The sequence below is a fragment of the Prunus mume genome, linkage group LG2, assembly GCF_029339155.1.
Source record: "Prunus mume cultivar Tortuosa linkage group LG2, ASM2933915v1, whole genome shotgun sequence".
NCBI classification, from domain to species: Eukaryota; Viridiplantae; Streptophyta; class Magnoliopsida; order Rosales; family Rosaceae; genus Prunus; species Prunus mume.
In genome coordinates this window covers 17,265,442-17,291,135 of record NC_142699.1, presented here as the reverse complement: position 1 = coordinate 17,291,135, position 25,694 = coordinate 17,265,442, and the positions used below count along the sequence as shown (strand labels likewise).

General features: G+C 36.7%; 4 protein-coding genes, 1 long non-coding RNA gene and 1 other non-coding gene across 13 annotated transcripts; 3 read left to right on the top strand and 3 right to left on the bottom strand.

Moving 5' to 3' along the window:
* Nucleotides 1–394: 394 nt before the first annotated feature.
* On the top strand, nucleotides 395–8,896 carry LOC103341600 (P-loop containing nucleoside triphosphate hydrolases superfamily protein). Of its 7 annotated transcripts, none has more exons than XM_008245147.3 (26): nucleotides 395–926; nucleotides 1,316–1,428; nucleotides 1,553–1,679; nucleotides 1,899–1,997; nucleotides 2,070–2,138; nucleotides 2,236–2,370; nucleotides 2,442–2,510; nucleotides 2,988–3,043; nucleotides 3,182–3,341; nucleotides 3,665–3,829; nucleotides 3,938–4,022; nucleotides 4,166–4,399; nucleotides 4,521–4,615; nucleotides 4,792–4,834; nucleotides 5,048–5,205; nucleotides 5,619–5,729; nucleotides 5,867–5,935; nucleotides 6,061–6,204; nucleotides 6,849–6,923; nucleotides 7,009–7,185; nucleotides 7,305–7,390; nucleotides 7,540–7,594; nucleotides 7,699–7,824; nucleotides 7,963–8,076; nucleotides 8,226–8,342; nucleotides 8,442–8,896. In XM_008245147.3, the coding sequence occupies exons 1-26, from the start codon at nucleotides 810–812 to the stop codon at nucleotides 8,505–8,507; spliced, it is 2,865 nt and encodes a 954-aa protein (XP_008243369.1). In that variant the 5' UTR covers nucleotides 395–809; the 3' UTR covers nucleotides 8,508–8,896. The 7 variants fall into 7 exon arrangements, 6 of the variants coding, with proteins under 6 accessions (XP_008243369.1, XP_016652070.1, XP_016652071.1 ...); XM_016796584.2 differs by having other exon boundaries at nucleotides 477–926; nucleotides 1,561–1,679; nucleotides 3,662–3,829; XM_016796585.2 differs by having other exon boundaries at nucleotides 479–926; nucleotides 1,558–1,679; nucleotides 3,662–3,829.
* Nucleotides 8,897–11,472: 2,576 nt separating this feature from the next.
* On the top strand, nucleotides 11,473–15,005 carry STL2P (SEC12P-like 2 protein). 2 transcript variants are annotated; one of them, XM_008245149.3, is made up of 10 exons: nucleotides 11,473–11,854; nucleotides 11,968–12,062; nucleotides 12,273–12,420; nucleotides 12,610–12,701; nucleotides 12,793–12,892; nucleotides 13,218–13,284; nucleotides 13,396–13,516; nucleotides 13,787–13,903; nucleotides 14,014–14,081; nucleotides 14,608–15,005. In XM_008245149.3, the coding sequence occupies exons 1-10, from the start codon at nucleotides 11,579–11,581 to the stop codon at nucleotides 14,703–14,705; spliced, it is 1,182 nt and encodes a 393-aa protein (XP_008243371.2). In that variant the 5' UTR covers nucleotides 11,473–11,578; the 3' UTR covers nucleotides 14,706–15,005. The 2 variants fall into 2 exon arrangements, with proteins under 2 accessions (XP_008243371.2, XP_088901464.1); XM_089045338.1 differs by lacking the exon at nucleotides 14,608–15,005 and having other exon boundaries at nucleotides 13,994–14,081.
* Nucleotides 15,006–15,123: 118 nt separating this feature from the next.
* On the bottom strand, nucleotides 15,124–19,163 carry AST91 (sulfate transporter 91). Its single transcript, XM_089045337.1, has 13 exons — nucleotides 18,690–19,163; nucleotides 18,525–18,573; nucleotides 18,239–18,446; nucleotides 17,933–18,104; nucleotides 17,634–17,699; nucleotides 17,195–17,308; nucleotides 16,945–17,061; nucleotides 16,723–16,849; nucleotides 16,322–16,608; nucleotides 16,028–16,221; nucleotides 15,846–15,922; nucleotides 15,682–15,758; nucleotides 15,124–15,588 (listed from the first exon to the last, which is right to left on the bottom strand). The coding sequence occupies exons 1-13, from the start codon at nucleotides 19,068–19,070 to the stop codon at nucleotides 15,394–15,396; spliced, it is 2,064 nt and encodes a 687-aa protein (XP_088901463.1). The 5' UTR covers nucleotides 19,071–19,163; the 3' UTR covers nucleotides 15,124–15,393.
* A 2,617-nt stretch (nucleotides 19,164–21,780) lies between these two features.
* On the bottom strand, nucleotides 21,781–21,862 carry TRNAS-AGA (transfer RNA serine (anticodon AGA)). Its single transcript has one exon. It is a non-coding gene; the product is annotated as a tRNA-Ser (tRNA).
* Nucleotides 21,863–24,232: 2,370 nt separating this feature from the next.
* Nucleotides 24,233–24,686, bottom strand: LOC148919750 (uncharacterized). The gene is made up of 2 exons (XR_016124539.1): nucleotides 24,545–24,686; nucleotides 24,233–24,425 (listed from the first exon to the last, which is right to left on the bottom strand). It is a non-coding gene; the product is annotated as an uncharacterized LOC148919750 (long non-coding RNA).
* A 100-nt stretch (nucleotides 24,687–24,786) lies between these two features.
* On the top strand, nucleotides 24,787–25,590 carry LOC103344244 (10 kDa chaperonin, mitochondrial-like). Its single transcript, XM_008247867.3, has 3 exons — nucleotides 24,787–25,031; nucleotides 25,128–25,267; nucleotides 25,376–25,590. The coding sequence occupies exons 1-3, from the start codon at nucleotides 24,927–24,929 to the stop codon at nucleotides 25,422–25,424; spliced, it is 294 nt and encodes a 97-aa protein (XP_008246089.1). The 5' UTR covers nucleotides 24,787–24,926; the 3' UTR covers nucleotides 25,425–25,590.
* Nucleotides 25,591–25,694: the final 104 nt, after the last annotated feature.

Below are 25,694 nucleotides of genomic sequence, written 5' to 3'. Positions count from 1 at the left end.
ATTCAAACTGTCTATTTTGTAAATATTTATTCGAAGATAATTTCTATAAAAAAATCACTTGAATCCGATATCATTTGACCATTCAATTAAATTATTAAAATTTAAGTACTTTATCGAAGCACCATCTTTATTGATTTTATTGGTCTCAATTAGATGCTTTAATGATTTTAAATTTGTCTGATTTTTTGTGAAGATGATTTATGAATGCTTGAAAAATAGACAATTTGGATTGTTGATAAAAAAAATCATAAAGTACCATAAAAGGTATCGTTTAAATAAAATTATTTGAGAAATCCTTCAATGGAAGGGAATCACACTCATATGACACAGCACAAAACTAGCTAATGAGTGATCAACAATATTACGTTCTTTGAGTTTGAGGTTAAATCCTTTCCACCCAGAGAAAATAGATATTCGCATTTGTTAAAATATGAAAAAATGTCCTGAATTTTTCAAGGGCCGTCCAACAAAATTGAGTGAAAGGTGAAACAAAAAACAAGCGGGACGAGGAAGGCAGAGGTAAGCAAAGTGTACACATAAAGGCAGGCGGATGAAAGAAAGCAAACAGCAGCTCATTGAAACCCGTCATCCATATTATCAGTTATTTATCATATCTGATATCTATAAAGAAAGGTATAAAGATTCCTTCTCTTCTTTAATTGGAGCAAAGATTCCTCTCTCAAGCAAACAATCCAAGAAAGAAAGAAGAAGGATTAGGTGCAGAGCTGGTATTGGGGGATTGAGATTTATACAGCAACCCTCCATTTCCCCGTATTTGCTGAGACTAGAGGCCTCTGCGCCCCCCCAAAATGGACGACGATGTTGTACAGCGAGTCTTCCAAGAAGGAGGCCGCGACTTTTTCCAACAGCAACCCTCAACTTCCTCTTCCTCTTCCTCTATTCTCCAGTCACTTCCTCTCCATGTGGTATCGACACACACTAGTACACATACTTTTTTGGTTTATGGGTTTATTGGGTTATTTGTATTTTGCATTGCAGGTCAAGATTTTCCCGTTTTGTTGCTTGTTTAGTTGAATTGTTAGAGTGAATATTGGGTTCTCTTGGAATTGGGAGTTTTGTGTTGGAGCTGTAATTTGTTTGTCTACTTGTGTTGATTAGCTAAGATTGTATGCATGTTTAGATTCTCGTTTGTTGATCCTTTTACGGTGCAGGACATAAAATTATGGAACTGACCAAATTGGAATTGAATGTTTTTCTTTCATCCGTGCTCTTCCCATCATGACTTTAAGTCTCTAACAATGCTCTCTGAACTTATATGAGATACCTAATTACTGCTCATGTTGAAATGGTGCAGTCTTTTGATCACGGGTATTATTTGCTAGTAAAATCTATCCAAGAACTTAGAGAGAAAAAAGAGGGCATTGTAACAGTTGGCATTGGCGGTCCAAGTGGTTCTGGTAAATCAAGGTATATATAGTTTTCTGTAGGCTATAAGCATTCCTTACTCTTGTCTGTTGCATTGTAAATTTTTATTGTAACTTTAATGTTTCCTGAAGCTTAGTTTTTATTGTAATTTTAATGTTTCCTGAAGCTTAGCAGAAAAGGTGGCATCTGTTATTGGTTGTACTGTTGTATCAATGGAGAACTATCGTGATGGATTTGATGAAGGGAATGATCTGGGTTCAATAGATTTTGATATGCTGGTCAGAAATCTTGAGGTTTGCATCTACTTATTTCTTGTCATGCTCATTATTCATATAAGTTGATTGTATTGATTCATGATTCATGCCTGAATAGCCATATAAACCTTCAAGCATTCAAATCAATTTTTATATAAAGAAGCAGAGTTTCCTAGTATATATGATGTTCCGAAGTCAAATCCTGGCTGATTTGTTATATTCAAACCCATGTTTTCTGAGTGATTATGTTGAAAATAGGATTTGACAAAGGGTGAAGATACATTGATTCCAGTATTTGACTATCAACAAAAGAAACGTGTTGGTTCAAAAACAATAAAGAGTGCTTCATCTGGGGTGGTAAGAATGTTTAGTATTCAATTTTTATGGTTTACCTCAAATGCCAGGTTCTTATTCTCTCCTTGTTTTTAGGTAATAGTTGATGGCACCTATGCTTTGCATGCAAAATTGCGCTCTTTGCTAGATATTCGAGTTGCAGTGGTAATCTTCTAAGTCCTATTTTGTTGGCCAAGACTTTGTAGAATATCAGTTAACAGAAAGTTGACATAACATTTTGTATGTATTTTTGGTATATCAGGTTGGTGGTGTTCATTTTAGCCTTCTTTCCAAAGTTCAATATGATATCGGAGATTCTTGTTCACTGGATTACCTTATTGACAGCATTTTCCCATTGTTTAGGAAGCACATTGAACCAGACCTTCATCATGCACAGGTTGGTATTTGACAGCTGTTAGCCCTTGAAATTTTATTGCCGATTCTCAATGTTTTGCATTTATTTTGCAGATTAGGATTAACAACAGCTTTGTCTCATCATTTAGGGAGGCAATCTACAAGCTGAAATGCAGGAGTGAGGTCTGTATGCATTGCTAGTTTATTTTCAAGTGATGTTGGGCATATATTTATACATAGGAAATGGGCCTTCCTCATTTATGTTGCTCTTGTAGCTATATGATTTGAAAAAATGATTTTTGTGCTAGCCCTAGTTTTTTTCTTTTGTTTTGGTGGGGAACAAACTGGCCCTAGCTTTTTAAGATAAAGATCTAGTTGAATTGAGTGAATTTTCATGATGATACAGCTTATCAAGTCTTTTAACTGAACTTATGTACTTTGTAATGTGTATTTCTATGAACATTAGTTTCTTTGATGGCAACAGTGAGGCTTACGTGTTACTTCAAGTTGTGCTAAGAACTGTATTTGTCAATTGCAATGTTATTTTTTTCTTTGTAGCTTGTGGCTTTTACCGACTGGTGCTCCATCTTATTTCTTGAAATTTTTTGTTTCGGATAGGGTTTTTACTAATTTGACTAAAATTTCAAAGTTTTGTTACAGGCAGCAGAAGAACATTTTGCTTATGCCTTTCAAGGAAATGAAGCTCAAATAGATAAGTGAGTCTGCTTGGAAATTCAATTATCTATTGGCTTTTTTTTATAATAATATGGAACTAAAGAAAGTGAATTGCTTTCCTTCCTAAACTTTTTAGTTCTATAGCAACTAAAAGTTCTACATAATTTATTTTCTCTCAGTTTCATTGAGATGTATCTTAGGCCTCCTTCAGCAAGTGAAGAAGCACGGATAAATGATTGGATCAAGGTGCGCCAATCAGGTATAAGGTATTATCTGTCACTTGGGGACCAGAGGATTGTCGACAAAAATTTCATTATCAGGCCAAAAGCTGAATTTGAGGTAAGAAGTATTTTCATAGGTTTAGACCATAGTATAGACATTATAATAAATAAAGCCACTGATCATTTGGATATACATTGGGTCGGTTCTTCATCTCTCTGCGTTCTGTTTTACGTGTATTCTACATGCTTGACTAATGGTTCTTATGAAGCCTTCTGGTCAGCGATGAGCAAATAGAAGGGTCATTGGTTGGAATTTTTACAGGAGATGCCTATTTCTATGTTTAATTTTTGTAAAGGACTACTCTTTATGTAATACTACTGTAGAGTTTCTAGATGTTCAATAACTCTTACCTGTTTGCTACTGTTTAACATTGGAAGCAGGTTGGAAGGATGACTTTAGGTGGGTTACTGGCTTTGGGATATGCTGTGGTTGTTAGTTACAAACGAGCATCTAAATCAGTTGATAATGGAAATGTTTCATTGTCGCTTGAAACCATTGATACCCTTGGTGAGACATTCATGGTGCTGAGGGGCACAAATAGAAAAGTATGAACTTTGTATTTTTACTAGAGTGGTTATAGCATTTGTTTTAGGATATATGCCAATGTTTTAAAATGAGGTCTGATAGTGATACATACTAGTGGTCTTGTGTAGACAGTTGGAACTGAAGCATTGAAGATGGGTATTAATGAGCCTTGGATCACTAAATCATATCTGGAATTGATTCTTGAGAGAAAAGGTGGCAAGCTAGGCCTGATATTAGTTTTTCCATCTTTATGCATTTATTAAAATACCAAGTTCTTTCCTTAAGCTTTGAACATGTTCTCTCTCTTTGTTTGTACGTTATGTGTGTAATGTAGGTCATGGTTTTTCATGATGCAGGTGTACCTCGCCTCAATACACCACCCCTTTTGCCAAATACATCTCTGACCTCTAGTCAGGACAGAATGATTGCTGCACCAAGACCAATTCGCGTTCCTCCTAACCTTGTTACTCGGCTTGAGGATCTATCTCAGCCATGGACTAGATCTCCAACAAAATCTAAGATGGAACCTATAGTAGCAACATGGCATTTCATCTCATCGGATCCTCCTCAAGCTGATAGCTCAACCATAGGTAAGTTACTTTGACTTGGAGATGTATTTCTTCACTTGACAGTCAATTTTGTAAGTAGCTATTTCTTGGATGTATTGTTACATTTCTCTGTGTTTCGACTTCTCTCATAAAGCAACCACAGATCCTTCCTCTTTCAGGGACACCGTGAAACTTGCTCCAATGCCTGATTCGTATGACTTGGATAGAGGATTGCTTCTTGCTGTGCAAGCAATACAGGTGAGGAGTGAAGTTAATACAGAATTGTTTGAGAAACTCCCATAATGAAAACTTCATGTATAAGAAATTCATTAGAAGAATATATTTACAAAGTTTATATGAAAGAAATATTTAAATTATGTATTAATATGTTTTACTTGGATGGGAACTTCATGTATTGTTGTTTACTTTTTCAGGCACTGTTGGAGAATAAAGGTTTTCCAGTCATAGTTGGAATTGGTAATACAGGCTTTATTTAACTTTCTCCCACTCTCGTGTTTTGAGCATTTGCTTGTCAGGGATGGCCATTGTTCTTGTTATGCTATACAAGTCTGAAAAGACTAGAATACAGTCCTAATTTTTTTTATAATTGTTATTTCTTATTGCCTTTTAGCATCTGAAATTAATTGAGCTTGAGGTATGTTCTTATGTTGTTCCTGATTGTTCTCGTAGGAGGTCCAAGTGGTTCTGGAAAAACTAGTTTGGCTCATAAAATGGCAAACATAGTTGGTTGTGAAGTTGTTTCCCTTGAAAGCTATTATAAATCTGAACAAGTAAAGGATTTCAAGTATGACGACTTCAGCTCGCTGGATCTATCTTTGCTTTCAAAAGTAAGGTTTGATGATTGGCTTATTTTGACTAGTTTGGTATTCTTCTTTGAGTTGTAACTTTGGGCCATATGGGGTGGCCAATCAGATGATTGCTATAGTTATGCTAGACAATGAAATGCAACCCCAAGGAAAAAACAGAAAAGATGCCTCTTTCCATGTTAGTTTCTCTCATATGCCCCATTTTGATAGGCCTTCAGGTTGTTGAAGCCTTGAAGGCCTTTTTCTAATTTGTTTTCCCAGTTGCCAACAACTGTGCCAATTCGTTGGCTTGCTATTCTGAAATATCATTTTAGTTTTGCTGAATCACATCTTAACTGACAAAATATGATTGCTATAATGAAGATACAATTCCATTGATTTAGTGTCTGCCGTTGTTGTTGTAGTACTTAGTGTTTTTACATTACCATGTGCAGAACATTGATGACATAAGGAATGGTCAAAGGACAAAAGTACCCATATTTGATTTGGAAACTGGTGTTCAGAGTGGCTTCAAGGAACTTGAAGTTTCTGAGGACTGTGGAGTGGTCAGTTATCAGACAGATCTACTAGTGCTTTCACAATTTGGCTTGCTCCTTTTGGAATAATATTGTATTGTTCCCTGCCTTTGACAAAACAAACCGATTAGTTTATGCTTTTTTATATTTTTTTTATATACAAGCAGATTATTTTTGAAGGAGTTTATGCTTTGCATCCAGATATCCGAAAATCACTTGACTTGTGGATTGCTGTTGTAAGTATAACCCCTGTTGCACCTTTAAAGCTTTAATATCCATGAATCTGTGTTTCTAAGTCAGTTTCAGGTGTTTCTGAGAAAGACTGGTCAGGAAGCGTTCATTCTTGTTTTTTGGTTGTCAGGTTGGAGGTGTTCATTCACATCTCATTTCTAGAGTTCAAAGGGACAAAAGTAGAGTGGGGTGTTTTATGTCCCAGAATGAGATCATGATGACAGTGTTTCCAATGTTCCAGCAGTTCATTGAACCTCATCTTGTTCACGCACACGTTAGTAGACTTTAACCTTCTTAAGTTCAATTGTTGCCATGTTTTAAAAATAAATAAATAAAGTCCATGTAGGTGGTTTCTAGGTTTTGGCAATTTTTTAAGTATGAGCAAGTTTGCAAGTCGTTTTTTCCTAATAGAGCTAGTACTTTTATAAGAAATGGATGAACTGATTTTCATGATATGTCCAAGAAACAGAAAAAGGGATTTGTTAAGATTTAAAGAAGTGTTTGAGTTTAAACAAATTTTAAATCCATCCCTTTCTAACAGAGCTGAATACTTTTTAAGATGCAATAGAACTGATTTAGTGATATATTCCAAGAAAACAAAATGTATAATTTATTAAGATTTTTCCAAGGACGACATGCTGATGTGCCCACAATGTCAAATCATTAGACCACTTTTTTGCACAATGGATTGCCCATATTCTTCTGCATGTTTGCCTGTGAACATGCACATTCCAATTTGGATTTTGGAACCAATCTATGGCACTTCCATTATGAAACTTATTGTTTCTTTTGTTACAATGGAGGCAATCGAACCCTTGATCTAGACTAATCCGTTATGAAACTTATTTTACTGCTGAAATTTGGTTGCAACTTTCGAAGCTATTTTTGGTGCTTCAATTTCTTCTTATCTCAATGCAGCTCAAAATTCGAAATGACTTTGATCCCGTGCTTTCCCCTGAGAGTTCATTGTTTGTATTGAAGAGTAACAAGCAAGTAAGGGTATCATCTTGCCTGTGTCTTGAACTCATAAAATATGATTTTCACCTTACATGCTTACACTATTTCCATTTGGTCATAGGTGGCTTATCAAGATATTTTGAAAATACTGGATCCTGCAAAGTTCTGCAGCTCTGTCCAGAATTTCATTGATATATACTTGAAGCTTCCTGGACTTCCTACTAATGGGCAGTTAACAGAGGGTGACTGCATTCGGGTCAGAATATGTGAGGGCAGATTTGCGTTGCTGATACGGGAGGTTTGTAATGTGACCTGGTTATAATTTGCTTTTTATTATTAATAAATACAGTGCTCGTTCTCTCTAACCACAGTGTACATTCCATTCTTTGTTTATGTTTCCTGAATTTGTTTGCTTAGCCTATAAGAGAAGGAAACTTCATCATCCAACCTAAAGTGGATTTTGATATTAGCATTAGTACAGTTGCTGGGCTTCTTAACCTTGGGTAAGCAGTAAACTACATATTTGAATTATAAAATTCATGGGTGGACACATTTTCTTCATGTTGGATGAAGAATTATGTTGTATTGTTGTTGTTCTTATTATTATTAGAATTTTTTTTATCATTACTTTCGTATCTTTTGGTGATGTCAGGTATCAAGCCGTAGCTTATATTGAAGCGTCTGCTTTCATCTATCAAGATGGAAAGGTCAGATCAAATTCTATGAGATTTATTTCTTGAACATGTATTCTATTTGGAAAGTACTTCAAATTGTGGTAGCAATATTAGCTTAAGTTTTCATGCCTCTTTAGATTTTGATTGAGGTTGATCATCTACAAGATGCCCCGAACCCTTACCTGCAAATCAAGGGGGTTGATAAAGATGCTGTAGCAGCTGCAGGATCAATGCTTAAATTGGATGGTTCATATACTACAAAGGTTTTTCCTTTAATTATTCTATGCTGTTTCCCATTTTTAATCCCAAGCCAAAATCACTTTCTTCTTTCTGGTTTGTTTGTTTGTTTCTTTTGATTCATTTTCATCTGAGTTGGTAGTTGATTTGTTTATTTGTTTTAGAGCTATCTTCAAATAGTGCTGGAAAGATTGCCAGCATCGGGAAGAGGCTCAGGTGGAATTCACACTCAGCAAGCTGCAAGGTTGCAGGAACTTGTAGAATTTATTCAATCTCAGGTATTTTTCTATCAAGTTAATGGATATGACATATCACATATGTTTGCTGGTCTCGAAGTCTTGCAATTTTTGCATCTAAAACTAAAGAATTTTTTCAGTGCATGCTGCATTTCTAACATTGATTGAAAATATAATGATGTAATAAACAGGGCAGCAGTTCAGCTTCTGAATCGTCACCAATTAGAGAAGTTTCTCCGGTTGAAGGGGTTATCGAAGACATGCAGTCAAGGATTAGAAGACTTGAGCGGTGGCATACAATCAATACGGTGCTTACGATACCTTTCCCCCCAAAGAGTTGTACTGGACTGAAGCTGTATAGAATTGTTGTGCTCATCCTTTGGTGTTTGTGTGTTTTGTGTGGGCAGGTACTATGGACATTTTTGATGTCCGCACTTGTTGGTTATTCGCTCTACCAAAGGAAGCGTCAGTGATGCCGTCCCGGTTGTTTTCTGTTTACCATTGCAAGAAAGAGACTTTCTTGTTGCATTGATCATATCATCATTTTTACTGCGGCTGTCTCATCTCCTTCCGCAGGGTCAAGTCAATTGCTGAATATACAGAGTCAAAACAGTAACTTCCTAACTACAGTCACAGTTGCGTTTTATGTGACTCACAAAAATGATACGCACAACTTGAGAGCCATTTATTGTATCAAAGTGATCCTTCTCTTACACTATGGTGAGAAGAAAGAAAATGAAAAGTACATACAGGCTGAGACTCAGAGAAGAATACACTCATTCCTCCTCCATTTATTTTTTTTTTTTTTGTTAGAAGTTATAATTTACTCAATGAAAGATTATTGATGAGTTGTTTGCTGCTCTTTCTCTGCCCCCCATTCCATTAAAATATAAGAATATACGTTTTGCTTTGAACCCACAGCCTCACCTGATGCGACTCGTTCTCAGTAGCCCCAGTTAAAATTAGAGTAATCGACAAATTATGGTTAATTTCCCCGTCAAAAAAAGAAGCTTAGGCTTGGGTCAACCATTTAAAAGATTCATAAATTACAATATTTGCTTTGGTTCTAAAATAAGAATGAAAAAAAAAAAGGAAACAATATTTGCTTTGGTTTTAAAATAGAGATTTTCTATTTAAACCCCGCACTTCTCTTTGTTCACTTCAATACTTAAATCATTAAGCTGTAAGTTTTATTATTGTGTAAAAAGACAAAAAAGGTCATCCAACTTAATACTTAATCCTACCTAGTACATCTATACACATACCCCACCACTCTTCATATTAAGTTTTAGAATAACCTATGCAAGAAGCACAATTTGCCCTACAAGCGTTTGTCCTTCTGGGATGCCAATGTAACCACTATTAGGCTTCTAAGGTCTGCTGCCTGGAAGGCTTGGGATTGGAAAGAACTTGGCCGGGGAAGCTATTAATACTTATGGCTGAGATTTGTTGACGCTCATCAAGACATTGCCCCCACATTACCTTTATTTGTTTATAAGTTGGGACATCTAGGATGAAGATAAATTTTTCAGCAGGTTTTTCAATTGCTATTTGATATTTTTTTTGGGCACTCCCTTCGACAGTATTTGATTTATATATGTTTCTCTGTTTAGACCTCCATAACAAACTACAATTTCCCATATGATCTAATCACATGAAAAAAAAACAAAACAAAAACAGCTTGTAAAAAAACAAAATCTCATGTATACTACAAATATTGTTTAATGATTTAAGTATTGGGGTAAACAAAGAAAATTGTGGGGTTTAAATAGAAAATCTCTTTTATTTCTTTTTTTTTTTTTCAGCTTGGGGTGTATTTAAGGGTAGTTTGGGAAGATAGTGAGATTTTCTTAGAAATTGTGAAATTTTAAATTAAAAGTTGGGGTGAACTAAGAGAAGTGTGGGTTTAAATAAAAATCTCTTAAAATAAGGGGGGTGTATTCAATTTAGATTTTAAATGATTTTAAAATAATTATAAAGTTGATAAAGTTTAATTGAATTTAATTGAGTTTTACTGAATTCTACAAACTCCATTTTGACTGAATTCATGTATAGATTTTAATTAAGTTTGTTAGAGTTTTATTATTGATTTTAATGGAGTTTATAACACTCAAAAAACAAAGAGTTTAGGGGTGATGATGGTGGTGGTGATGCCGATGGGGATGGCGATGGTGGTTTGTGAGTGATGGTGGGGAGGTAGTGGCGATGGCAGTGGGAGTGAGGTGGCGGAGGTGATAGTGGAGGCGATGGCGATAATGTTGGTGATGGCTATAGTGATGGTGATGATGGTGGGGCTGATAGTTGGGTGATAGTGGTGGTGGTGGTGGTGGTAGTGCGGCGATGGCGGTGATGGTGTGGTGACGGTGATGGTAGTGGTGCTGGGGTGGCGATGGCGGTGGTGTGGTGGCAATAACATTGATGGCGGTGGTGGTGGCGGCGATGGCGTGGATGTGGTGGTGGCGGGTGACGCGACTATGATGACTGTTGTGGTGGTAGCAGCGGCAACAACGACATTGTTGATAGCCATGATAAGATGGTGGTAGTAGAAGTGATTAAATAATATCTTGAGAATAGAAATAATATCTATCAAAATGGGGAAGCAAAGGTTTTTCATCATCTAAAATTAGTCTATAATCAAACTAAATTCACCACCTTTTGTATTTTCTTTAAAAAAAACAATGAGGTTTTTAATACATCCACACTTTTATGAAGTCTTTTAAAGTCGTGATTGAATACAACCACCACTAAACCCCTCAACCCATCTCATCTTCCCTTCATATGATTTGGCTACCCCTAAACCCAAAACTAAAATCTTCCAAATCCAATAAACCACCAAATTATGAATCAATCAAAATATGACAAAAGAAAATACAAAATTGCTTGCTCTTTGTCTTACTCCCGATTTCAAAACTCAAAGCTTGCCTCTTTGATTTTTGATTGGTGTGGTTGGTTTGTTACTAGTACTAATGTGTTGTAGAAGAAGAGATTCTAAGAAGGATGAGGCAGTCACCTTTTAAGGGTGGCGGTGAGCATACACCTTTGGTTAATGTGGTGAACAAAAATGCTCTCATCTCATAGAAATATAAAGTAAAATCCTGTAATTGTATTATATTAAAATCATAAGTGAAATCCTAAGTAAATAAAATCATAAGTAAAATAATATAATTACAAATCCGGTTGAAATCCATTACATTAAAATCATGTAATTACAACCTGTTAAAATTTCAATTGAATACACCCCCTAAATTTGAACAACTTTTACAAAATCGTACACCTGAACTTTTTAAATTCTTTGAGAATGAAAGTCATAGACAAATTCCTTGGACGAGGTTAATAAAGATTATTCACTTTCTATTTTTTGGTTAACTTAAAAATGATTTACCTATTTTGATTTTCTGCGTTTGAAATTAAACGGACTGAAAACAATGAAAAAGTATACGGCTTGTTGTAAATTGTAATAAACTAGGATCGATCTATTTCGACTGTCTCTACACCCGCCATCACTCAACGCTCGCACAGTCAGAGGAGAGATCTGAAATCCCGAATGACAATGGAGCCTCCCAGCAACTACCAGAAGTACGGCGTCCCTTTCTACGTCGCCGCTTGGGCTCCCGACGTCTGTAAATCCCAACCACGCGACCAAGACGATGACGACGACGATCAAAGCAAAGCTCGGACTGAGACTGAATCAGCCCAATCCCATCCCAACCAAAACCACGTCGTTTTGGCCGGCGGTGGTGGCGAGGGTCGCAGCGGCGTCCCAAACGCCATCCTTGTCGCCCAATTCGATCCCGCCTCCGTTTCTCTCTCTCATCAGCCCGTAATACTCCAACCCCGATCCCATCCTTCTTAATTTTTACAGATTATTACCTGATTTGCCTGCGTTGTAATTGTAATCGGTGTCATGTTTGGAATTTGGTGTTTGATTATCAGGTGGCTAAGCTGGACACTGGCTCGGATTTGCCTTATAGAATGGCGGTTCACCCCGGTGGCGACGGTCTCATTTGCTCTTTTCCTAATAGTTGCAGGTTTTTTTCATTCAAACTTTTCCATTTCTTTATCTTAGACAATACCTTTATCTATCAATTCCCTTGAATCTGAGAAAACTGAAACCCAACCAGAATTACATGAAAAAATGAAAGGCTGCACATTTTGATTTTAGGTTCATGAGCAGTAGGATGCTCTTATATTATATTCACGTACATATGCATATATTAATTGTAGATTTTCTTGTGCAGATGGTTTGAATGGGACGAAGAAAGCGGTGAAGATACTAAACTGGGTTTGAAGCAGTCGGACAGAGTGCTCGACCAGTTGGTAGATGTTGGACAACAGTTGGCCTTGGCATTTAACAAAGAAGGTTCCGTTCTTGCTGCTGGAGGCGAGGTACAGACCGTCCCTTCACCTTTTCTTTTTGGATTCAAATACATTTGTTATACATTATGTATCACTATATGTTACAGTTTTAAATTATAGATTGTTTTTAGACATGACATCAATGTCGGATGCAAAATTTTCTTTTCTCCAGAAGTAGTAGCACACTGTATAATAATCCTCTCATTTGGTGCAGTACAGGATGGCAAATTAAGGGTTTTCAAGTGGCCTAGCATGGAAATTATTCTCAATGAAGCTCAAGCTCATACTACAGTGAAGCAATTAGATTTCAGGTTTGCAAGAGTTGCGGCATTTAAAAAAAAATCTATCGACCTCTTCTATTTGTAATGTTGTTGCTGATGGTCTGGGCCTGTTGTCTTGCAGTCCTGATGGGAAATTTCTTGTCTCCTTGGGAAGTAGTGGCCCTGGTAGGGTGTGGGACATAACTTCGTCTACTGTTGCAGCTTCTCTACCACCAGAAAAGGTGAGTAACTGCTGAAAATTCTTCTATAAATAAAATTATTATGAGTTTCAAATTTATGCGGATTCAAATGATCCTTGACTTTGTAGATTGACATATCCCTTTCAAGGAGATTTTGTTGATTTTTACTGGTACATACATACAATGGTTTGTGTACTTAATTGTATGCTTATTGAACACGTTAACAAAAAAAAAAAAAAGTAGAACAAACTATTGACACCGATATCCCTGTACTTTTGTGAATCATTTAACCTACTTTTCTGGTTTTACCGCCTGGTCACGTGGGTTTCTAACTAATGAGAATAATTATAAATTATAATACATGCAGGACGAGGTTTTTTGTGCATGCAGATTTTCTTTGATTAGTGATGGGAATTACATTCTATATATTGCAGGTAAATATTCTGTGTGGAAAAAGCAATTCATCTGTTTCTTAGAGAACTGCTCTCTTTCTACTTACTTTTTCCATGAGTTAACCGTTTCGACCTCTGTATTACATAATACAGATAAATCTGGAAGCATTGTGACATGGAACACAACCACTTGGAAGAGGATTGGATCAAAGACTATTGCACGTGACATTATTTGTGCCTTTGATGTTTCAGCTGATGGAAAGCTCCTTGCTTGGTAATATTATCTTGGATCAGTACTATTAACAGTTTTTTAGATGCTTTTCACACTACACAATGTGTCAAATGACTGCATATGGTGTCATATTGTTTTTGGGTAACAACATATGGCGTCATTTGAAATCACCATTTTTAACACTATTTACATTGAATTGCAATCTAGCATGAAGCAATTGCTTTCACAGCTTTCCATCCTTTGGTAAAAATATCTCCTGTGTGTCTTGAAAAGGAAAAAATTAAACTAACACGTCTTATCATGAAAACAAAGTGGGACTACTCAAGGAGATCTTGTGATAGTAAATTCAACCAGAATGCGGATTCAAAAAGTGGTTAAGAAAGCACACCTTGGCTTTGTAACTGCATTGAGTTTCTCTCGTGATTCAAGGTAAACCAACATATCAACATTATGTTTCTTCTATGGTTATGATTATGCAGCAATCCATTTTCCCCTTCTATGAACTGTTTGTGTGTGAAGCATGTGATTTTAAAATGCAGAGCTTTGGCTTCCGCATCCCTGGACTCAAGTGCAAGGGTGTCCACACTTGAGGATGAGAAGAAAACTGGTAAGTTCTTGCCATACTTTTTGGTTGGATAATTCAGTCGTATCCCTCCGAACTTTTCATGGTAATTGTTGGACTTCCCTTGACAGCCTAGTTAAACCATCATGCTAGAAAACCTTGCCTATGATTGGAGGCCTTTTTGATTGTCCAGGTCTCTAGAAATATAAGCAGCCAAATTCCAATTCAGTAAAACTATCACCAAACGTAGCAAGTAGAACACCATCACTGTTTGGGGGACCTCCTTGAGCTCTATTTGATCGTTTCCTCTAGTGTTTTGTTTGCATTTTTAATGATTGGGTTTTACTGTTGGAGCGTCACAGGCTTTCCTGAGAAAATGCCAAGTTCAAACAACAATCAATTCGGATTTCAACCATATGACATTAGGATGATTAGGATGAATGTCGAACTTTCTATTAATCTATTTTGTCTACTAGAAAACACCTAATTGCTCTAATTGGTAATATGTTACCTCACACGGTTGCAACTTTAGTTCATTTAGAAATGAGACATGCTCTTGGTTTGGTTGCAGGAGGATTGAACATATGGATCGTTATATTCATCATTCTAGTCGCCATTGCTGCATATTTCTTGAACGATCCTGAGAATTTGCCGTCGTTTAATTCTTAAATGTAAAAATTTGACCGCTCCTGGTGTTGAAAGGATTTTAAATTCGCAGAGATCAGCTTGGTGATTGTGATAGTAATATGATAGGATCGTGGCTTTGACCGCCTGTTATAGGAAAATAGGACACTGGCCAGTTGGGCTTGAAAGCCAACTCATGTGTAAGCCTATTAGCGTGAGATTGCCTCTTTCGGCGTTGTCTTTATAATACGTAGTTCACTTTTGGAGATGTATATCAATTTTCTGATTCTCTTTGTGAAAATAATTGTTCAATAAATTTTCATATATATTTTTGTTGTCTTTCTATTTCCTTTATAACTTACTTTTCTTTTCTAAAATGTTTAATAAATTAAATCTTTATTTTAGACCTGGTTTCTTCGTTTGGCCGAGCCAGTTTCTTGTTGGTTTCCTAGATGCGTACTGGTTTATTTGAGCTTCCATACTATATTCTCCAAACAAAATTTGTTAATTACAGAAAGGGAATGAATGACCAACCTACTAGTACTAGATGCGAGTAAAATTACAAGGCAACTTCTAATATTATATCCCTTAGGATTTTAGGAACATGTTGCCAAAGACACAGAAGAAAAGCATGCGACAGTCAGTAGGACCCTGAATTACCATAATTGTATATCTGCAACTTTTCGTTTATTTTGGGTTGCTGTCCTGGCGTGTCCTGTCTTTTAAGTTGTGGTTAGCTTTTGGGGGACGCATTCGTCTGCATCTTCTCATCGTACATGTTTGATGCTTGATTCTTCATTGCCATTGACAGTGAAGCTATAGCCTCTCCCGCTGACAGGTAAAGGTGATCTGGTCTCATCAGCTCATTGTCTTTATCCACCTTCTGCAATTTCTCCACAACCTCAGCCAACGGGTTCACCAACACCAGCTGTAATTAATTTCAATTAGCAACTCAATAATTAAAAGTAATCTGCTAAACTTGATATGAAACAAATGTACACATATATTTCTTTCAACTTGCCTCAACACCCTTTTTTCGAATTGCTTTCCTTAAATCTCCGAAGAGTGTGATCCCAGTTGTGTCTATGCTGCTCACAGCTTAAAACATAACACAAGTTGTCAGCCTAACAAAAAATGAGATACCCAATAAAATAAACAGTTGATGCTTAAGATAATTAAACTCACCTGACATATCTATAATGACAAATCGAATGTTTGGATGTTTGTTTCCATCATCTTCTTCTTCTATCCATCTCAAAATCCTTCATATACATTTACATATAACAATGACAATTGTTCAAATAAACTGAAAAAGTAAAACAACAAAAGGGCTCAAAATGCTGGCAAAGAAACAATCCACAACCAACCTTTCATTCAGATAAGTGGTGTTGGCAAAGTTGATCGCAGCTTCTATGCTGATAATGAGGAAACCAGGGACACTCACTGCTGATTCATTGTAATGGTGTAGGTCTCTAAACACATCTGTCCCAGGTATATTTCCCAACACCACTGTCCTCGGCCTTGTCACTTGCAGCAGAATCTTGAAAACCGATATTCCAACCTATTTATTTTATATCATCAAATTCCCATGTCATGCATACAAATTTTAAAATAAAATAAAAAAGTTGAGGTTGAGTTGTGGATGATAAATTATTTCTTACCGCAATGGCCAGGCCCTGTTGAACAGAGATAAAAATGACACCCAGAAAAGCACACACCAAGACAATGAAGTCATATTTGTCAATCTTCCAAATGTGATAAGCAGCTGGAACATCAACGAGGCCAATCACTGCAGTCACTATAATGGCACCCAATATAACATTGGGTGTGTAGTGAAACAGAGGCATCAGAAACAGGAGGGTCACCATAACTGTCACCGACATTACTATGTTCGACAAGGCGGTTTTTGCTCCGGCATTGTGGTTCACAGCTGACCGTGAGAAAGAACCTGATCCATCATCAAGATCAAAACTTTTATATCAAATCCTCATCCTTGCTAATAATTGATTTTTGGGTCACCAATGTTATTATTTTTTAATTAAGTTGATAATGAAATTCGAACCTGTTGTGACATAACAGGAAGTGATGGAGCCAATAATGTTCATGAGCCCAATTGCTATCATCTCCTTGTTTCCATCCACCCTGTATTCTCTCAGAGTAGCAAAAGTCCTTCCTACTGCAATGCCTTCCTGTTAATTTGATGCAAAACTAATCAGCCAAACCAATCGCTTAATCAAAATGTCTAATTTTTTTTTAAAACCCCTGCTTAAAAGAATCAACTTACTGTGAGAGCAATGATGCCAGTGATAATCCCAGTCTTAATTACAAGTCCTATGTGGGTCCCACTGAAAATCAACATGTTCCATGAAGGTGGGTTCAATCCTTTCTGTAAATCTCCAATCTGCCATATAAAATATAAAAGTAGACCAAAAATCAACGTCTCTAGACATGATGCACAGTGGATGGACATGGAGGAGAGAGTTTGAGGGGAAGCAAACTAAAAACTAAGCATGGTGAGGGGCACAAGAACTTACCACACTGATGCCATGGCGATTGGCTTTGAATGCGAAAACAATTGTGGTGGAGAGGATGACAGACGCAAGTGGGGCTCCAGCTGAGACCCAAAACAGCTTTGGCTTTCTCATGCTCTGCATGTATGTACATGGCACGCAGCCCAACATGGATTAGTCAAATTGCATCATTGACTTTGAACTGAGTTCTTAGGCCATCTCCAACTATGCGTCATAGGTTAAATATAGTTCTAAAATAATACAAAACTCATCACTAACCATGAACCAAAAAAAATGGTTGGAAAGCAACATTTGGCCTTCACTTGGGGCGAATATGTGTGTGTTTGTAATTAGTAGATAAAGACAACATATTTATAACCATCAGTCAGAGATTGATGTGAGTGAGTTCATTAATGGAAAAAGTTATCCATCAGAAAGTGAAGGCAGGGACAAGATAACATACGACGTGTCTTGCGATTAGGAGCAACAGAAGGAAGCAAACTCCCATTAATATGGTCTGCCATGACCACTGCAGAAAATAACGAAAAACACTCAAATTATTACTTGAACAAGAGAGGAAAATGAAAAGGAACTAATATTAAAATACAATATCTGAGATTACAAATCATATCTAGTTGATAGTTATCTTTAGTACTATGTCTGCAACTTAGTTTATGATTGCTAAGAAAAGCTAAAAGCTTTATCAGCAGACTAATATATCACTGTTTGAATATTTTAATGGGCTTCTCTCTGTTTCATTACCTCCCTTCGTTCCTCAAAAACAGAGCTCAAAACAGGGACTATAGCCATTTTTTTGGTGAAATTTTGTATTCCAAGGAGGCTTTTAAGCTGTTGCAGAGAAACTATCACAGCAGCTCCAGCCATGAAACCAATTAGAGTGGCCTTTGAAAGGAAATCAATGATAAATCCAAGCCTGCACCCACCAATACCAAAACATTGATCAATTTTGTTTCTTATAACATTGTCTTTTGTCCTTTCAAGTTTTAGATAAGAAGAAGGCAAAACTACAGCAAATTAAGCTGGGAAGTGAAGGTGGGGGCCACTTACCTCAATAATCCTAGAGAAGCTTGGATTATACCACTAAAGAAGGTTGAAGTAAAGGCAAGTTGAAGAAACAAGTTTGGATCTTTTGTGGGAGAAACTTCTTGCATAAGCATTGATCCCATTATAAGAGAAGCAATGGACACAGGTCCTACTGCAACGTCTTTTGAGCTTCCAAGAACAGCATACACTAAAGGAGGAACAAAGCTGGAATCTACAGGTCCAAAAAAGATCAATTAACAAATGCAACACATTCAAAATTGTAAACAAGTAACAGAAACAAATTACTCACAGAGACCCACAATTGCAGGTAGATTAGCAAGCTTAGCATAACTGATTCCCTGAAGAAGAAGAAGAAGAAGAAAAAGAACAGAGTTAACTTAAGAACAGGGTATATGTTGTTTTCAAATTTCAATCATGAAATTGAGAAATCAAAGTTGAAGATCAAGCTTTGTACCTGAGGGATGGCTAAACTAGCAATGGTGATACCAGAAATAATGTCAGACTTGAGGAGCTTGAAGCTGTAAGTAGGACCCCATTCAAGGATAGGGAAGACATACTGAGCTCCGAGAATCCATTGCTTCTTTGGTGGCTGTCCTTTGAACTGGTGCAAAGGGTCATCTGGGAAAAAGGTTTCTTTGAGCCTGGCCATGAGCTTCTGCAAGGTGCTTCTACGGGGTGGAGGAACAACCTTGTGAACCTCCAATCCCCCCATTGGTATGTCCATGCAGTGTTGCATGTTGTTGTTGTTGTTACTTGGTGTGTTTATGGTCGGATGCTGGTTATTTAACTTTGAGGGTGAGGAGCCCTCCATTTTATCATGTGAGGCTTCTTCCATCAATCAACTTCTCCAGGGGACCGCTAAAAACAAATTAGTAGTACTACTACAAGTCTTGCTAGCTACTATACTATTACTAATTGACTAGGGGTGGCTGAGCCCGCAACTTTTGCTAATTACTCATGAAAAGACACAAAGTGAATTGGTTTATCTCTAGCTCTCTATCTGTATATGTACAATTAGCTAAGCTAGTTAGGCTAAAAGGGGTGCTCAAAGAATAAAATGAAAAGTTCAAAGGGGGGAATCTGTAAAATATTAAATGTGGAGGGAGAAGATAAAAGGAAAGCTTACAAGTAAAAAATTTTGTTGAAAGGTGCTAGTCCTGTAAAAGATGGTTGAAACATTGAAGAAGGTACATAAACTAGTGTGCCATGCAAATGGGTTGCGTTTGTAATTGGCTGAAGATGATCACCGCGGCAGGTAATATTCTGAGGGATATTCTCTGTGTTCATCTAAGCTGTAAATAAATGGTCTAAACTCTGTAGGAATTTTATGTGGACAGTTGCTAGACATGTTAAATACAGCAACACAATTGTTACAAGTTTACAACCGATCAGAGTAGAAGAAGAAGAAAGATAGTCGATCGGTGGTGTATTCGGTTTGGGTCGGTACCTTTGTTGTGATGAGGATGAGGAGGTGATCAGCTATAAGCAATATAAGCTATAAGAAGCTAGCAGCCTAGCAAGCACCATATTGTTAAATTGTTCGTCATGCATTAAGCAAAATGACAGGAAGCCAGTGTGAGCACATATGTCCAGTCCAGGTGACGTGCCACAATATAATGCCACAAAATCCATATTCATTCGCATCTTCCTTCTGCAATCAAAAATTAGCTATACTTTTGTTAGATTTGTTGTACCCAGAAACCAAAACGTTAAAAAACATCAATCACCTTTAATTTTGGTTTCTACTTTAGGACAAACATAGTTTATTTACAACTTTGGCATGGCAACTTTGTGCCCCTAAAAGGACCAAATGAAACATAACCATATGTTATTGTATTTTTTTTTTCCAATGTCTAAGGTAGAGAAATGTGCGCATATATACGTAAAGTTACTACTTTTTATATACCTCCTTCTTGCCAACCATAATATATATATATATATATATATATGGTGTTGTTATGTTCTTGCCAACCATATAATATATATATATATGGTGTTGTTATGTGTATAAATACTGTACATATCAGACTACTTTGTATGTCGTTTCATAAAATGTGCATGGAACTGAATATGAGCCATGCTTGCTAATATTATGTCTGAATCTACTTCACAATAGGGTTTGGTCTTGGTTATCTGCATCTCTTTTAGAAAGAAAAAAAATTGTTCCTAATACCAAGTGGTATGTCGAGATAGTGTTACGAGGTCATTCAAATTATAACAAGTGTTAAGCATAATATTGATGGATCTCCACCACCAAATTTGTCTTAAGTAATTAACAACACACGGAAGAAGAAGAACAAAAGATGAACTTCCACAATATCACATCCATAAAAGAGATTAAGATTTCCAGGAACCATAAACAAATAAAAGCGAACACTTTCTTTCATTCTCAAAAGACTATCTTAACAACAATCTTAAATCTAGAATAAAAGCAATGAATTAAATATGGGAAAAATTATTTATTTTAATTTAAAAAAAGGAAAAGAAAAGAAAAGAGGTAGGATTCTAGAAAAACATACCAAAGTTGATCATCCATAATTAGGTTGGATGTAGTTCGCCTTCCAATTCAAATAATCTACAACCTAGTTTAGAAGTTGTCGAGTTTTCCATGAACATACGAGGAACCGATTCCAATTCAAGAATCATCCCCTATATCTTGTTGATATAGAGGCAGATTAATCAATATCTGTAAATATATACTCGAAGCAAACTTTTTTTTTCTAAGGGATTCGTTGATTGTTCAACGAGAATAATGAATGTATATGATCAAAGTAGAGCAAAACTCAAAAATTCAGAACACTCTTCTTAATTAATTTCAAAAGATTAAACAACAAGGGATGACAATACCCATAAATCCAAAATATTTTTTCTTTTTATAAGGAAAAATATGAACAAAGGGAAAGACTTCAGAAATATCAAAAACTGAGTCGAATAAATTTCAGAAGCAAAAATAGTAAACTTCAAAATTCATCCCCCACGATAATATTGGTGCATCACATGGTAAATATCAGGCCTGAACCCCTAGTTCTTTAGTTAATGATACGTATGTGTGTGGCTTGGAAAGTTAGCTTAACCATTACCGCATAATTTGTAAGTAAGTTGGAGAGCTTATTAGCTTAACAATCAAGAATGGCCGGCCAGGCAGCGACTGAAGCTCACCCGCCACCACCACCATTAACAGTGATGATGGTGGAAAGAGATAAGTGGGCCCTTTCGAATATATATTGGAGATTCAAGTGGCACTAACTTGGAGAAGAATGTTGGAGTTTTCCTCAGACACTGAACCCTACTACTTTTTCTTCCTACCCAACATTTTTGAATGATGAGATGAAAAAGAAGATACTATCTTAGAATATAAAAAAAGGAGAAGTCATTTCATTTGCTTCAATGCTGAGATGCAAAATGTCACCTTTGATTAGATAATTGGAGGGTCACGTACTTTGTTTCACGGGCCTCCACCCTCCATTAGTCCATTGTGTTGTGCTCGCTGCTGTCCATAAAATTATTAAATAAATAAGTTAATGTGTAAGATTAGAGAGTCAAAACGTGGGCGGCAGGATTCGAACCTGCGCGGGCAAAGCCCACATGATTTCTAGTCATGCCCGATAACCACTCCGGCACGCCCACTTGACGATGTTCAGAATCTTTGATCATTATTATTTAACAGAAGAGTTTACTTGTAGCTGGCTGCACCACATCTTTGGACTTGTAAAGGAGATTCCGGTATATGAGAGAGAGGACCCAAAAGAATGTGCAGGATCTAAAAGGAGGGCTGCACAATGGTGACATCCCATTGGGCATATTGGGAAATTCTAGCCTTTCCAAAAGAAAGGAAATTGCAACAACATTCATGGATCACTGAAATTTTGTTCTAATGAAAGAACAAAATTCCAAGGAAGGTGGGATTTCAATATTCCAAACATCAAAACAAATCTTAATAGTCATATTACAAAAGTTAAGTGTAGTTTATTTTTAAATTAAGTAACAAATCCGCGATTATATTTGCTTCTCGATACACATGAGCAAAATGAAACTGCTCCATTTGAAAATGGATTACAAAACTCATGAAGAGAAGGCCAGTGAATAAGCTCCACGTATCAAGTGAGTCCCTATCCTCCAGTTTTGTTTTCAGTCGTGGAACTCATTATTATAAATATACTTCATTTCATCAAACACGCCATATGGTTCTACCACAACCCCACTAATGCCTTTCGGTTCTACTACCTTTCGTTGATTCTCAGCCAGCCCTTGCAATTTGCAAATAAAAGATTAGCCATAACAAGGAGCATCAGTTGAGCGAGACAGCCAGAATTACAGATTTGATATATACATATACAGTTATAAGTTGGATCATCCTCAACACCAAAGTCAAACGCAGAAATTATGAAGAGCCACCAAAGTTATTGGAACACACAGTTCACAGTTGATAATTACACAACAAATGCTCCAATTTTATAACATATTTGATTACGTATTCGTCATACATACACGGCTAATTCACAGCCATATGTGTTACTTCGGTCCCACGGTTCAATGTTATATGGAAATTATCCTAAGTTCACAAATAAGGAAAAAGAGGGGAACCCGGGAATGATTAAATCTCTGACTATGAGCAAATGTGTGTTTTGTGTTGATAATGAACGGTCCCGAGTTTTGTTTATGTACGGTTCTCGTTAGGTGAAAAAATTGCATGTAACGGAGTGATAGGATAACAATTATATATGTATCGCTCATCGTAACACAAATTAAGTATATATGTAAGTTTTTCTCCCCTGTTAGAGTGTTTTGATTGTTTGCACCATCAGTTAGGGTATATTTCATATGTGACATGTCCAGCTAGCTATATATGTGGCAAGCAATGATGGGTTTGGCTTTCTATATTCTCAAAGCAAATATTGGCAGGTTTTCATCCATATATGCGTATGAAAAAATAAAAAAACTATACACGCAACTTATCATCGCAAAGGTTCTTGAGATAATTTTTTTAAAGCTAGATTCTGCATGAAATTGTAAGCAAAGGTATTGTAATTTGGACATGTCTTTGAAAGATAACGAGAATCCGATTTTCTTGAAAAAATGTGATGGTCCTTAAAGGCTATAAAGCTATAAAGGTAGGAAACGATATGTGATTTTAGTGGGAACCTTCTGAACCGCAAAAACCCATCGCATGCTATCGGAAGGGATAACGAAGTTATGGCCAATCCCCAATTGGGTTGCGAAAAGACTTTGGTCCTAAGTATGTCAACCATATATATAGATTTCAAAAAGTTTATGGTCCTTTTTATTTTATCTTTTGCACAAAATAGACAGGAATATGCATGACTTTTATCATGATTAACCTAGCACGAGGAGTGGCCTGGAATTCTTGTATCGTACGAGTCAGGAGTTTTGTCATGACTTGATCCAGTTAGGGCTTAACTTTAGCTGCTTGTCTAGCCTAAAAAACAGTTTACTTTTTGCAGGGACGGACTTGAAGGTTCCCTGCGTATTGTTTTTCAATAAAAGACACACTGATCGGCACTTGCACTTACTTGTAGTTATCTGTAAATTTCTTTTTAGGGATGGGACTTGGTTAGATGAAGTAGACCTCAACTTGAATTTCGATACTTGAAAATCAGAACAAAAAGGTCTTCAACTAAAGTACCAGATAAACTATGACAAATTTTATGTTTAATTTCTATCGTTATTAACTTAATTGTGCGATAGTAAAAATTCATATACTCATACCCCACCTATAGCGTTGACTTGACTAACACTCACGGAAAATGTAACTGTTGAGAATAATAAAGAGTTGATGGGACCATTTGGAAAAATAATTTAGTTGATGGACCAAAATGCAACTCGGGTATAAATGTGAGGACCATTTGAGTTAAAGACCTTTAAGAGAGATTACATGAGCCTCAACTAAACCAACATCTTCCATTGCAAACTAAGTAGGGCAACCATAAGAAATGAAAACAAAGCGAAAGAAAGATAACATAGAAAAAGAGCCACAAATAAAAGGATTGTGACAAGAATTCAAGTAATTTCCTTGGTGATTTTATTATCGATATACAAAGAGTGTTCCATTCTTAAGAAGCACAGCAGGTCACATTTAGCATAACTTGTTCATTTCAGCCTTTGAACTGCTAGCATGGCTTGAGTTTCCTCATTCCACATGTGAAAGACCCCCCCACCTTCAGCCTTTGTCCTGCAAACAACAAAACATCAGTTCTTTTCTCCACTGGCAAATAGCCTCGAATTCATTCGACAAGACATGAAATTCTACAGAGTTTTACTGATAAACCCACAAGGAGTAACCCAACCTACATTTCTTTGAAAAAGACCAATTTTTCCTTTCCACAAGGATAATGAAAGCTTATAGATTCTTGGGGAAAGGTAATGACAATGAAGGTAAGCCCAAGCAAACAACTTAATGCATTGGGCTTTTTATACTACCAAAACTTCAGACCTATGCCCACAAGCCCACACCATCCAACACCAACTTAATTTACAAATATACCATAAAACCCCCAAAACCCTAAGACCTAGAACCTTCTATCGTCTACTAGAACTTGATCTCCAAGTAGTTCCCCTCCACCCCAAACCCACATGTTTTAAAAGAAAGATCAGCAATCGCCCTCTTCCCCAAAGAAAAACCCAAATCCAATCTGAGCCAACAACAGTAGCAGTCTCAGAAACAGAGGCACAAATGGCTAGACGTTTGATCCCAACCCTCAACCGTGTCCTGATTGAGAAAATCATCCCACCCTCTAAAACCACCGCCGGCATTCTCCTCCCCGAGTCATCCACCAAGGTAAATACTACCATTTTCTTCTTAAAATGTGTCTCTGAGTAAATTGTCAATGATTGATGACTTTGTGTGGGTTTTAATTTATATGGGTGTGTACAGCTAAACTCAGGGAAGGTGGTTGCTGTGGGACCAGGAGCCAAGGATAAGGCTGGGAATGTGATTCCAGTGGCTGTGAAAGAAGGTGATACGGTTCTTTTGCCTGAGTATGGGGGCACCCAAGTCAAGCTTGGTGACAAAGAGTAAGTAGTTTTGTTCTTTGTTTGCTCTGTTTTGCCATTATATGTTTTAGGGGTTTCTTCCATTTATGACGTTTGGTTTGGGTTTTTGGTGGGTTTGGTGTTGTGCAGGCTCCATTTATACAGGGATGAGGACATCTTGGGCACTCTCCATGAATGAGTCATTGGATTGGATAGTATGTTTTTTTTTTAAGGATATTGTTATTCAATTTGAGGGTCAGATGTAACTGATTAATTAGCGGATTGGAATTTCTCATGGATGTTAGTTTTCTTTGAAATGAACTGATGGAAGGCCCTATCAATCTATTTATTTCAATCTTCTGTTAGGTTTGGATTTTTGCACTGGAAATTATGGGCAAAATTTAGAAATAATTTTGTATCTTGTTTGTTGCATACTAGTCTCTCAAGGGATTCACCCAACACATGCAGC